At 34.8% G+C, this 15,124-nt stretch overlaps 1 protein-coding gene across 5 annotated transcripts in view; it reads left to right on the top strand.

Moving 5' to 3' along the window:
- The window catches only part of fgd6 (FYVE, RhoGEF and PH domain containing 6), a 34,560-nt gene that overhangs the window by 1,396 nt on the left and 18,040 nt on the right, over positions 1 to 15,124 (top strand). For 3 of the 5 annotated variants that reach the window (XM_067392331.1, XM_067392330.1, XM_067392332.1), the window contains exons 2-5: positions 1,689 to 3,690; positions 11,165 to 11,276; positions 11,903 to 11,970; positions 12,117 to 12,147. In XM_067392331.1, the coding sequence (XP_067248432.1) occupies positions 1,689 to 3,690; positions 11,165 to 11,276; positions 11,903 to 11,970; positions 12,117 to 12,147 (2,213 nt within the window). Of the gene's footprint in view, positions 1 to 1,679; positions 3,691 to 11,164; positions 11,277 to 11,902; positions 11,971 to 12,116; positions 12,148 to 15,124 lie in introns of all 5 variants that reach the window. The other 2 variants (XM_067392328.1, XM_067392329.1) reach the window with 2 other exon arrangements.

Raw genomic sequence — 15,124 nt, 5'->3', positions numbered from 1 at the left:
TGAAAAACAAGTACACTTCTATAATGTACTTAAAGTGCTCTATACTAAAAATTCCTCTTTAGTGCTTCTTAAGATAATCTTAAGAACATGTAAGTGTGCTCAACTGTGCAATATCATGAAATATGAACTAAATTATGCTTTTAATATACCATCTCTGTATTTAAAAATGTATTTAGTTACCACTTGTAGTACACTGTGGGTTCAAATGTACTATAACTAGTATCTAAATACATTTTTAAAATACAGAGATAGTATATTAAAAGCACATTTTAGTTCATATTTCATGGTGTCTCAAAATTGCAGAGTTGAGTACACTTACGTGTTCTTAATATTATCTTAAGAAGTACTAAAGAAGAATTTTTTGCATATTAAGTACAAAATTAGTGAATGAAAATAGAGCACTTTAAGTACATTATAGAAATGTACTTTTTTTTCACCTGGGACACACTGATACACTTGAAACATTGGACCGAATATACCTAGTTTTGACCATAGCAACATTTCCACTTATTTGTCTATAACTGAATAATTCATATATTATATAAACTAAAGAGAAACATATAAATATGAATTTTTAAAATGAAATGAAGTTAAAGGTTCACACCTTTGTAAAGTGTTCTCATCAATGTCTGGTACTGTAAGATTATAAGAGAACATTTATAAATCAGGCAATATCAAAGCCATCCTTCACCTTCTATAATTTCACCTGCAATTAAGCTCAAAAACATTACACTTCTCGGGAGAATATTATAGTTTTTTTATTATTATTATTTAGGTTGCCCTAATCATGCCTATTGTTACAACTGTGATATGTCAAGTCAATCATCCAAACCGTGAAGTAATAGTTTGGGATTTAGTAGCTAGCACCAGAAAAACAAAATGGCTAAAACATCCCAGGTGAAAAAAAGTACACTACTATAATGTACTTAAAGTGCTCGCTTTTCAGATGCTAAAATAATCTTAAGAACATGTAAGTGTACTCAACTGTGCTATTTTGAGACGCCATGAAATATGAACTAAAATGTGCTTTTAATCTACTATTTATGTATTTAAAAAGTGTATTTAGTTACCACTTGTAGTACACTATGGATTCAAATGTACTATAAGTGATATCTAAATACATGATTTAAATACAGAAATAGTATATTAAAAGCACATTTTAGTTCATATTTCATGGTGTCTAGTACTAAAGAAGAATATTTAGTATATTAAGTTAAAAATTAGTGCGCGAAAAGAGGGCACTTTAAGTACATTATAGAAGTGTACTTTTTTCCACCTGGGATGATTGGTTATTTTGTCAATATTATTCTGTCATCTTTTACAATTCAATAAATAGAGCTGACAGTTAATTTGAAACTGTCCTGTATTCTCAGTTCATTCTTGAATGCAATTTTAATGCTCATCAATGTCAAATCATAGGTGAATACCTCTAAAAGTGTTTAACCAAATCAAAAAAATATTTCTTGGTACATAAACTCTTATATTTTCATGTCTGTAGATGGTCTGTTTTGATTCTCGAAAACTAGCTTTGATGTGCATTTATATGCTGATGTTTGTCTCAAAGCTACATTTCAATCTTGACCTCAGTCGTGACCTATCGTGTTCAGCTGTGTGTATGTGGTATGCAAGTCTATTCATGGAATTCATGTAGTGCCCCCTCTCTTCCTTCTCTGTGTGAGTTTATGTAGGAATGAAGAAACCACCGGTCGCCCCCAAACCCAAGCTGGTTCAGTCGCAGAAACCATCACCTCCCCCCATCGCCCCAAAACCAGAGATCCTGCTGCCTTCACCTTCACCTACTGCACATAAGAGAGGAAAACCTGCTGTTGCTCCCAAACCATGCCTTCCCAAAGCCCCTCAGAAACCTCTCCAGCCAAGACAAGATCCCTGCAAGACCCAGCATCCCCCTGTCTCCAAAAATGGGGGTCCTGCTCTACTACCCTCACACATGTCTCATTACATTATACCACCCTGTACTCAAGGTCATCATCTAGGTAACAGCAAATCAGAGGATTCTAAGGAAATATGTGGAACAGCAGAGGTAGGTGATTTCAAAGAAGGCGAGAACCCAAAAGAACAGTTGTTTTACAATGACACATGGGAACATGCTTCCCAATCTGAACGGGAACAATTGCATGCTCCCACAGACTCATTCCACACTTCCAAAGAGGCACAGGAAGAAACTAACTCTTCTACAGTAGAAAAGGACCAGACAAGTACACAAACAGAAATTATCCACAGTCCTACAGAGCCCTTACAGGAACAATCTGCACAGGAGAAACAAACCAGGAACTCAATTTTTGGCTCTTGCATCAGTGACAATGTTAGTTACCCTGCACCTCCCAGCAAGCCACTCCCTGTACCCCATCCACGACGCCCCCGGAGGGCACTTCTTAGGCAGAATGTTGTGGAAATTGCACCTTCAGACACTCAAGCAGATACACCTACAGAAACTTCTGAACAGATTCAGACAGACAAATTACTAGAAAATCCCGAAAACACTTCAACAAGTCAGGCCTACACTGACACACCTCTGAATTTATGTTCCCCTAAAGAGGATAACGCAGACACTGGCTCCACAACCAACACTGATTCTTTGCACAAAGTAGACTCTTTTCAAAGCACACATGCTGAAAACGTGCTTCCTGATCTAGAATCCACTCATTATTCGGTTCCAACAAATGGTGTAACTCTAGCTTCCATGAACACAGCTGCGGAGGAGGGGTCGCAACCTCCAGCTCCTCCACCTCGACAGAAATCCCTCCCACAAATGGTTGATTCCTTGTGCAAGGCCTCAACATCAGTGGACAACTTGGTTTTGCATTGCCAATCAGATCTTCAAGATTCATTGGTCAGGAGTAAAGATGAGGAGGTGCAAAGCGATGATGAAGATGATGGAGCATATGGAGATTTTGCTCGATACCCAATAACTAGGAGTCTTCCTAAACAGATTAAGCTCAGCTGTGGCTCACAAGTTGCAGCTATAAGCAAGCCATCTTTGGATGGGGAGGAAAAGTCACCAAAAGTCATGCCTAAAAAGCCCCAACGAAACAGTCTTCCCGCCTCTGTTGTGTTGCGGAAGCAAAACACATCTCCGCTAGCTCACACCCCCCCTCCGCTTCCTAACTCCAGTCCTCCCGTATTTAGAGAACTCCCGGCACCTCCTCAGGAGAAACCTTCATGGCGAGTCGCCCTGCCTAGCATCCCTCTCTTCAGTAAAAACCAGCCGACTCGCAGTAACAGCCAACCGCAGGCTGGAGGTGTGGGATCTGTTTTCGTCAAACAGAGGGCAAAGTCGTTTTCCTCTGCAGATCTTCAGCGAGTGGATACTGGATCCGAATCCTCCGAGCCGTTGGTGCGGTCCGATCAAACACGGCGTAGCTTGCGGAAGCTTCTAGAGCTGCGCGTATATGCACGGTTGCTTCCGAAGTTGCTTCGCAGTGGACAGTCCCTGGATTGCACTCGTACTGATGCGGAATACGAGGATCATAAAGCCACGCCCACTAATCAAGTCACCCCTGGTGATGAGGAAGAAGCTCAAGGTGACAGCGAAACGGACTGTGGGGTGGAATATGAGAACGTCCCATTATATGAAGAGATTCCAGAGTACATGAACCTGCCCTGGGTCTATTCCAACCAGGATGTGGACACAGGAGTGTATGAAGTGCAGGAACCATGTGAGGTGAACAGGTCAGTTTGTGCATGCACATAAAGCTATACACAAGTCTTAATTTATTTCACCATCCTCAACTACAACTGTATAATTTAAATGAAATAATAATTAATCAACCAACATATTTTGATGTGACCAGAGGGTCAGAGTTTAGATGGTTTGCATGGTTTATTTGCTATAACTACACCATTACATTGGGTGGCTAAAGGGTTCGTTCACCCAAAAATAAAAATTATCCCATGATTTACTCTCCCTCAAGCCATCCTAGGTGTATATAGGGTTGCAAAGGGGCGGAAAGTTTCCGGTAAATTTCTGGAAACTTTCCACGGGAACTTAACCTGGGGAATTTTGGAAATATTCCAATGTGGAAACTTAACAGGAATTTATGAGAATTTATGGGAATTAATGGGAAATTTTCTATAAATTTATAATATTTATTTAAAAAGTATCATATAAAAACAAATATAAACATTTTGTTTGGTCATAACATGAAATAAGTTATTTATTCAGCATTCATTTCTAATTTAGTAAATATGTAAATAAATATATTTTTATTGCAGCAATTGTTATGTTTTATTTATTCCAGTGTCACATGATCCTTCAGAAATCATTCTAATAATATTATGATATTATGCTGATTTGATACTCAGTTATTATCAATGTTGGAAACAGTTGTGCTGCTTAATATTATTTTAGAATCTGTAATACTATTTTCAGGATTCACTGATTAACGTTAAAAAGAACAGAATTTATTCAAAATAGAAATCTTTTCTAACAATATTACATTTAAGTACCCCGTTATAGGCTAACCTGTAATTTAGCAAATTCCCTGTTTATTCCCATTAATTCCCGTTAATTCCCATATATTCCCATTAATTTCCATGGAAAGTTTCCAGCTTCGAAAATTCACGGAATTTTTCAACCATAGGTGTATATGACTTTCTTCTTTCCGACGAACACAATCTGTGATATATTTAAAAATATCCTGGCTCTCCCAAGATTTATAATGTTAGTGAATAGAGTACCTCAGAGATGACGTGTTTTTGTAGGCCAACCCGGAAGTTAGCGGCGCACTATTCTCGAAATGCATCTACTCTATCGAAAGCCTATGCATTTTTCCCATAGCCTTTTGGAAAATCGCAAAAAATAAGTTTGTTTAACAAAGGGTTATGACACTTTCACATTTTGTCTATCAAGATAATCTTTACAAGTGAACACAACATTTATAGATTTTGAAGCCTAAATAAAGTCATCAGATATAAAAAGCTAACAGTAGGCTTTAAACGGACAACAGCACACCATGGTCGCGGATCAACGTCACCACCACCAAGCTTCCTCAATTTTTTTTTTAAAAAACAACTTTATTTAAAAACATGCTTGCTGATTATGATCTGTGCTGTTTATGAATACTTATCCACTTTTTCAATGGAAATGCTGTCCAAATGTCCTGTTTGTCATGATGATGTCTAAAGTCCCCGCCAAAGGAAGTAGTCCCTTTTAGCAACTTGTTAGCAACCGCCATTTTTAAGACACAATAAAGGTTTAAAAAATCATAAGGGGGTTATAACTGGTGTGTTTTATGTCATAGATCAAAACGTGAAAATATTTAGAGGCTTTGTTAACCACAGACCTTATTTCAGGTGATTTAGCAAAAACCCATTCAAAAAACCCATAGACTTTAGGGCGATGGAACCAGAAGTCTTAAAATGCTAACTTGCTTCCGGGTTTTGCATACAAAAACACGTCATCTCTGAGGTACTCTATTGGAGGCGCGATTTCGAAGCCCCCAAAAAAAATTTTTTAAAAATCCATACGGCTTTTTGTAAGGAAAAATATCCATATTTAAAACTTTATAAACTAAAATAACTGGCTTCCAACAGACAGCCATACGCATACTGCGCAAGTTAACTTGCGCCACAAGAATAACCCCTGACGCGATGTATGACATAAGATGTAGGATTAGCGTAAGCTTAGACGCCTTAATAGGGCTGTGCAACAAACTCAAGCTCCTCTTCTCTTATTTTGAAATCCTCCGACATTTCTTTTTCTTTAGACTTCTTATTCTTCTTATTCAGTGTTTTGTTTTGCTCTATCCTCTGCGCTTTCGCGTTCATCATGTGTCGGGTCAGGGGTCCTTTTCCGCCGCAAATCAATGCGCACAACTGTCTCCCAGAAGCTAATTATTATAGTTAATAAAGTTTTAAATATGGATCTTACAAAAACCCATCACTTCACTTCACTTCGCTTCACTTCATTATTTTAAATGTAAACGCATGACAAGCATGCTCACAAGAAAAACCTCGTATTTTCTAAATGCATCTATGAAGGAAAGAAAAAAAGTGGCACAGCGTTTATAGAGTCACGTGAATGATCACCTGAATGATCCCTTAGACTATATCGATCAGATCAGATATAATTTAGGAATTCTAATCATCTAGTAGAATATCTGAAAGTATCAGAAATACAGTAGTTGCAGATACAGTGGAATGGCTTGAGGGGTTGATGGGTGCTTTTGCTTTAGGCCATGTTTATAAATGACAGCATATATTCACATCTCTTGGACCTTTCCTGATCAAATGCCTACAACATATTAAAAGCCTGTTACAACAAGATAACTATGACAATAACAGCATCCACACCGACGGATGAGAACATTCTGTTTGTTGTGAGCACATACTGCAGTTATGTCATCTGATGCTTTAAATGCTTAAGCTCTTTAAAGCTGGTGGATTCTGATTGGCTGTGAATGTTTTTATCGTTCATCAACTGAAAAAAAAGAATCATTATTATCGTTATTGTTATAGCTGTTATGTTGTAGACTTTTCTCATAGAATTTGTTTGATTATCAAAACATTATAGTTATAGCCCTTGGTGTGAATGGGCCTTTAGACTCGTATACAAAATCTGCATCACAAAACATGCTGCACTTTTTGGTTTCAGCTGTTGTGATTTGTTAGCATCAACATTTAAAAGCTACTGAGCAACAAATATATATATTTTAAAGTGCACTGTGTTGGTTTGGTCTGTGTGGTCATGGAAGTGTGTGTTTGAGAGGGTTACAGTCCACTCTTTGAGTCCAGGTTGGGCTGTTTTCCTGTGGGTTATTTTCAGTGGCCAGAGCAGGAAATGTCTGTAGAGGAGAGAGCTGAGCCACTGGAAAATAACCTTTCTCTCTCTCTCTTTCGCTCTCTCTATTTCTCCCACACTCTTTTTCTCTCATTCTCAGAATTTTCATTTGAGATCTTCTGGCTCAGAGCTTTGCTTTGTCATTACAACATTTCCAACACAGTAGCAAAAATCATGTCATGTCAGTAAAACATGAATCATCTTATTCTGATTGCAAATATACCAACTGCTGACTGTTTCACTGACCTCATTATAAAACATCACAGCCCACAGGCTAATTTTTGTCAGCAGTAAGTGCTTTTGTAATAAAGTTTGGTTTTATTTTTGGAATTCATGTGTAAGCACAGATTATTTTTCATCTACAAAACTGATTTCAAGCATTTATGCTTAAGCGTTTAGATCAAAAATGATTTAAAGAATATAGGAAACTAAATTTAGAAATATAAATTCCAATCTTTGGACTTTTGGTGTGTTTACTGTGATGACTGTAGACACATGGCATGTCAGTGATGAGGTCTCAGTGCCGGTGAAAACTTACAGCATTTGCTGAATTTGCAGTTGGTTTCCAGATGCACAGGACGTTGAATCAAGTTTGTGGTCATATGTTTGGAGTTGTCAGCAAGTTGTAACCAACAAATATTTTACAGTCATGTGGGCTAAAGCCCTTGATCACAGTAGTAATACATTATCATCTTTGATCTCTCAGTACAAAAACTGTTGTGTACAAAACAACAGAATATACACTGCTTTAATACTGGATCCCACTATACAACAATTATTTGATTGAACAATTATTTGTGTTTGTGTGTACAGTATATATACATATAGCCACAAAACACACACACACACATATATATATATATATAGTGTGTGTGTGTGACATACAGAAAATGTGAAAATCCATATTCACTCTGACAGATTTATATACACTGTAAACTGTAACGCTCAAAATAATTAATTGGTTTGAGTAGGACAAACTTAAATTAAACAAATTAGTTCAGCCAAATTAAAGGATTAGTTTACTTGCAAATAAAATTTCATCCAAGATGTTAATGCCTTTTCTGAAATGAAGGTTTTTGATGAAAACATTCCAGGATTTTTCTCCTTATAGTGGACTTCAATGGACTCCAAATGGTTGAAAGTCAAAATTAGTTTGCAGCGTCAAAGAGCTCTACATGATCCCAAACGAGGAAGTAGGGTCTTATCTAGTGAAACGATAAAAAAAATGTTTAATTATATTATATTAAATTATGTTTTAACCATAAACGCTCATCTTGAACTAGCTCCTCATCTTCTTCTCTATTAGAATTCCAGCAGTGTAGACGCTGCTAAGTTTATTACTGCCCTCCACAGGTCAAAGTATGAACTAAATTCTCATATACAATATGCTAGTGCAAGTATATAACAATTAGTTCAAACTTTGACCTGTGGAGGCCAGTAATACACAGCTAGTTCAAGATAAGCGTTTGTGGTTAAAACGTATATAATTTAAAAAAATTTTTTAGAAAATAACCGATCGTTTTGCTAGATAGGACTCTTATTCCTCGTCTGGGATCGCTTAGAGCTCTTTGAAGCTGCACTGAAACTGTAATTTTGACCTTCAACCGTTTGGGCTCCATTGAAGTCCACTATAAGGAGAATAATCCTGAAATGTTTTCATCAAAAACCTTCATTTCTTTTTGACTGAAGAAAGAAAGACATAAACATCTTGGATGACATGGGGGTGAGTAAATTATCAGGAAACTCAAGACTTACCCATGGGTTTTTATTAATAGGTGAAGTTCCTCCTTTATGTCTCTCATGTAAAGTTCCTTTGACTATTAAGCATATTCTGTCGAATAATTTTTATGATGCTGCTAGAAAACGCTTTTATTCAGAAACATGCTTGCATGGAATGATGCTAATGATGCTAACATGGGCGTAAAAACTTAATAAACAAACAAACAAAAATTATCATGAAATTTTAGTTTGAAAGTGAACTAATCCTTTAACTTTTATGAGTATTTAGCACTTTCTTTTCTTTCAAGTTCACAGAACTGATATATTTTAAGTAAACTGAACTGTTTCATTGTTATGAGTTTTATAAATGTATTTCTTTTAATTTAGACGAACTTAAGTTTAACTGAAACTGGGCTGGGATTTTTATTTCCCAGCATTTTTTGCCCAAGGCACTCGAGAGGGAGAGTAAATGCTAAAATTAAATGTTTTATATATATTTTTTTCACACATGTGTGTGTATATATATATATATATATATATATATATATATATATATACACACACACACACACACACACACACACACATACACATATATACATATATATATATATATATATATATATATATATATATATATATATATATATATATATATATAATATATAATTTGTATTTTTATTTAAGAAATTGCACATGTAGTTTACTACTCCCTGGTTTTGCATACTGTTTCAGATTTTTACAAACATTAGGTAGAATACACCAGATACACCAGACACCATGCTAGTATTACATTCTGAAAACAGCCACTTTCTCTTTAACTGTGGGATTTGAACTATCAGTGGACTTGATTGGTTAATGGGAGTCAGGCAGAAGCACTTGGAGTGAAACCTGTGTGTGTGTGTGTGTGTGTGTGTGTGTCTGTGTGTGTGTGTGTGTGTGTGTGTGTGTGTGTGTGTGTGTGTGTGTGTGTGTGTGTGTGTGTGTGTGTGTGTGTGTGTGTGTGTGTGTGTGTCTACTAGCTATATTTTTGGAGCAAAATCAAAACTAAGACAAACCTTCTTTTGGAGACATTCATGGACATTCTCAATTGTAAAATTAATATCAAAAGCTATTTATTTACCTTAAGGTATAGAGTTTGGGTTAGTTGGTAATAATTATAATTATCTTTACATGAAAAACATTAAGTAATCTGTAATCAATCCTCATTTAGATGATTATGAATAAGTTGAGTTGTGAGAGCTATTACTGTGGTAAAAGTTAATAATTCAGTGATATTCAGTTTCGGCACATTCCAGCTTCTGAATTTGAGTGCCCTTAATAATAGATAGAGTTAAACTCAAATTTTAAACAACATTCACAGTAATTGCCCAGGCACGACAGAAACTCCAAACTCCTGCCTGCGTATCTCTGTGTGTGTGAGAGAGGTTGTGCATTTGAGGGTTTGTCTATGGATGTGTGTGTGTCTCTTTGCAGAGTGAGTTTATATAAGCTGTAAACAAGAGCTGCTCTGTCCTGCCACAGGAGAAAGAATGAGAGCGAGGGGAACCAGAAAGAGGGCAGAAAGTGTGTGAATGCATGAGCATGCGTGAGAGTTTGCTTGTGCTATCTGGTGCTGGATGCTAAATAAACAGTTCATCCAAAAATGACAATTGATTTTTTTTTTTTTTTTTTTTTTTTTTTTTTTTTACTCATGTCATTTCAAAAGACTATTTCTTATGTAGAGTACAAAAAGATACATTTGAGGTAAAATAATGTAAAAAAAAAAACCAAAACATAAAAATGTAGTCCTTATTGTGCACTGTATTCAAAGACTTTTAAAGGCATTTGATAACTATGTGTGAGAAACAGACTGAAATTTAAATTCTTATTCAATGAAAATCCAGTTGCAAATACCAAATCTACTTGGCAAATGAAGTTGTGTCATTGCAAGCACATGCAAAAATCACATAATATTATTAATATTAAAATATTATTATTTAAATATATTTTTATATTATATAGATAATGGTTTTATTCTATAATTATTTTATTTTATTTTATTTATTTTTCCTTTTATTTATTTGTGACCCTGGACCACAAAACCAGTAATAAGTTGCACAGATATGGGTCAAAATATTATATTTTTCTTTTATGCCAAAAATCATGAGGATATTAAGAAAAGATCATGTTCCATGAAAATATTTCGTAAATTTCCTACTGTAAATATATAAAAAATATATTTGTGTGAGTGGATATGCATTGCTAAGGACTTCATTTGGACAACTTTAAAGGCGATTTTTCTCAATATTTAGATTTTTTTTTTTGCACTCTGACATTCCAGATTTTCAGATTGTTTCCTGGACAAATTTTGTCCTATCCTAAAAAAACATACATCAATGGAGCTTATTTATTCAGCTTTTAGATGATGTATAAATCTCAATTTAAAAAAATAAAATAAAATTGACCCTTATGACTGTTTGTGTGGTCCATGGTCACATTTATTATTACTATATTATTATTGCACATATTTAACATATATTACTGCCTGCCAACATGAAGGAAACTAGTTTAAATTTGAATGTATTTATGTGCATGTGTTTGTGCATGAATACATGTTTGATTGTATGTACTTTGGACTGAACGTGTGCACTTCCTGTTTGACAGCAGATGTTCTGTGAGTGGTGATCTGTCAGAGGATGGATTGAGCTCTAATGAGGAAGATGGTAACAGCTCCGACTCCAGTAAGGAAGACATGAGCCAATCAAAAGATAAAGAGGTACGCACAAAACAACCTCAGCAACCATATGGATTACTTTTTACGATGTCTTTATGAACTTTTCGAAGTTTTAGTGGGAATGGACTTTCAATAGAAGGATAGAAATCTCTCAGGTTTTACTAATATATCAAAAGATGAATGAAAGTTGGAAGTTTTGGACATGAGGAAAATCATGAGTTATTAATGACAGAACTTTCATTTTTGGGTAAACTAGCCCTTTAAATGTGCTGAAAATTGTGTAATTTCAATTCGAAGAGAAAAACTTTAAAATAATGAGCTCCAATCACTTGTGGATAAATCAGCTTTGAGAAGGTGTGTCCAGCAGACTTTCTGTCTGGAGATAATCCAGAGAGACCCCCAGACACACCCCGTTTGACAAACAGGGGGTGCTTTCAGTCAAACTTTGTCCTTGTGTTTAGACAGTCCCCTGATCCAAATAAAGACTTCAGCCTCTCACAAGCCCAAAACAACACACACAAACGCTCACATTTGTTTTGCTATGAAGCTGTATGTTGTTGGTAATCATGGTTGGATGTAGCGACTATGCAAGTTAATGACACTTTAAATTATATTATAGATTTAAAAATGGTCTAATATAATAACAGCATTTTCACTTGTGTCCTCAGGAGGTCGAGAGAGCCAAGAGGAACAAGGTGGTTCACATTGCAATGGAGATAATGAGCTCAGAGAAAGTGTAAGTACAATCGTCCAATGACGTTTGAAGGTGTTTTATTATGACATACTTTCATTAAGTATTTTAATACATATTCATATTTAATGGTCACATTTAGGGGGGATATGTAGTTGAACTTATATTTTGATACATTGTTTGTCTTGCAGATTTGTGGATGTTCTGAAGTTGCTTCACATCGTAAGTCATCACTGTTTTCATTGGTTCCAGATTTGAACCAGAGCAAGAATTGTTATGCAGGAAGTGTGTCCAGTTATTTATTTGTGTATTTTATTAATTTCACATGTGCATAGTGTTTGATTCTCACAGTAGGATCATAGAGGGAAACTTACACACAGACACATTTGTCTGTTTATTTTAAGATTTTAATGAGTAGCTGTGTGCTCCATCCAAGTGTATTTAAGGAAGTGCTTGAGTACATACATTCTAAACTGACCAGTGACCGTTGAAATGTTCTGGGTACAATACAAGTTAACAGCACAATGTTGAATGCCACAAAAAATAATTCCGACTCCCCCCCCCCAAAAAAAAACAAACAAACAAACAAAACAAAAACGAATGAACTGTGATACATTGGACATCTATGGGGCAAGGCATTTTGAAGGCTGTTAAAACTGAAATACTGAAAGCAGAAATGTGAAGCTTATATTTTTTCTGAAAGAACGTTCCATATTTTTAATAAAAAACTATACAAAAGAGTGGTTTAGCAGTGGGACAACGTTTTTCTAGATGGATGAACTTCTGATTTTGAGTTATAGATGTGATTGCAATGGGCGGAGTTTTCACATGTAAATAGTACTTTGTGGATAGTACCGCCACACCCCTTTCTGGTAATCTTGCATGAATCATGTGAGAATTACTGTTTATTATTGTTTATCTCAATGTAATGGCCATTATAAGAGTATTGTTCAATGCATAGGTCAGTGCACTTCAAGTCCAACAGTAAATAGAAATGTAATATTGAACTCAGTGAATTTGTTACATTAATGGTGCTTTAAATGGAATAAGGGGGCAAAACTTCAGTGTGCTAAAATTAGATTTTTAGGAAGTGTGCTAAAGCACAGAATGCTGCAACATGCTAAACCATCTCTAAACTATGGAAGCTTGTTTCCACCACTGAATAAAAAATAAAAAAGGTAATTATTTTTTTAATTTCACAAATCACACAATTTAGAGTTTATATCATGCAATTCTGATGCAAGTCAGAATTGCGAGATATAAACTTGCAATTGGGAGAAAGACAGAATTGCGAGATATAAACTTGAAATTGCGAGAAATAAGTCTGAATGGCGAGATTTAAACTTGCAATTGTGAGAAAAAAGACAGAATGGCGAGATATAAACTCAAAATTGTAAGAAATAAGTCAGAATTGTGAGATATAAACTCACAATTGCGAGAAAAAAGGTCAGAATTTGCGAGATATAAACTCAATTGGGTCGAAAAAAGTCAGAATCGTGAGATATAAACTGTCAAAAGCAATACAAAAGGTCAGAATCTCAAGATATAAACTCAAAATTGTGAGAAAAAAGTCAGAAATGTGAGATATAAACTTACAATTGCAAGGAAAAAAGTCAGAATTGCGAGATATAAACTTGCAATTGCGAGGAAAAAGAAAAAATTGTGAGATATAAACTTGAAATTGCGAGAAAAAAGTCAGAATTGTGAGATAAAAACTTGCAATTGCTAGAAAAAAGTCAGAATTGTGAGATAAAAACTTGAAATTGCTAGAAAAAAATTAAGAATTGTGAGATATAAACTTGAAATTGCAAGAAAAATTACAAATTGTGAGATATAAACTCAATTGCAAGAAAAAAGTCAGAATTGTGAGATAAAAACTTGCAATTGCTAGAAAAAAGTCAGAATTGTGAGATATAAACTTGATATTGCAAGAAAAATTCAGAATTGTGAGATATAAACTCAATTGCGAGAAAAAAGTCAGAATTGTGAGATAAAAACTTGCAATTGCTAGAAAAATTCAGAATTGTGAGATATAAACTCAGTTGCGAGAAAAAAATCAGAATTACGAGATATAAACTCGCAAATGTGAGAAAAGAGTCCAAATTGTGACAATCTTGCAAATGCAAAGAAAAGTCTGAAATCGCATGAACTGTAATGCAAATACGATGGACATCTATTTGGCAAGGCATTTTGAAGGCTGTTAAAACTGTTGCTGTTTAACAGGTTAAAAGCAGAAATGTGAAGCTTATATTTTTTCTTAAAGAACTTTTTATATTTTTCGTAAAAAAAAAAAAAAAGTGGCAACTCTTTTCTAGACGGCTGAACTTCTGATTGTCAGTTACATATGTGATTGCGATGGGTGGAGTTTTTCATGTAAATAGTACTTGAGAAATTTAGAGAAAAAAGTCAGAATTATGAGATATGAACTTGCAATTGTAAGAAAAAGTCAGAATTGAGAGATATAAACTCAAAATTGTAAGAGAAAAATTAAGAATTGCAAGATATAATCTTGTTAATGTGAGAAAAAAGTCAGCAGTGAGATATAAACCCACAATTTCGAAGAAAAAAAGTCAAAATTGTGAGATAAAAAGTCACAATTATGTTTTATTTTTTTTTTTATTCCATTGTGGAAACAAGCTTCCATACTAAACAGCAGTTTTATTTTAGTATTATTTACTATAATAATATTTATTAATATTTTTAATGATTTTTTTTAATTTCCTGTTTAAATTGTAGTTTGTTTTAGTGATGCATGCTTTTGTCATTTTTATTGTGTAAGCAATTTGTTTTATTTCAAATTTTTTATTTAGTACTTCAAGTTAGTTGCCAAGGCAACATGTCTTACTTTTGTTTTAGTTTTTTTATTTTTAAGTTTTTCATTTACTATTTATATTTTATTTTATTTCAGCATCATTTCAATTAACAACAAATATTTGTATTAGTTTTTGTTAAAAATAACAATGGCAAGCAGTTGCCTCTCATAATTTATCCCATTTAAAGCATCATCGCTAAGAAAAAACCTAGATGAATTCCCTTGTCGACCTCAATAACCAGTTAGAGAACTGTGGCGCATCCTGACCCTGCCTTATTCGGAATGATGCAAAGAATTAGAGCGAAAGTCAGAAAAAGAGTGACAGGAAAGAGACGGCAGAGGAAAGACAAGAGGAAGAGCTTGTCCAGAGAGACTGTGCTAAAGGAA

The sequence above is a fragment of the Chanodichthys erythropterus genome, chromosome 8 (assembly GCF_024489055.1).
Source record: "Chanodichthys erythropterus isolate Z2021 chromosome 8, ASM2448905v1, whole genome shotgun sequence".
Taxonomy (NCBI): Eukaryota; Metazoa; Chordata; class Actinopteri; order Cypriniformes; family Xenocyprididae; genus Chanodichthys; species Chanodichthys erythropterus.
Note: the sequence above shows the minus strand (reverse complement) of the source record. Positions and strands in the feature narration are given on the sequence as shown.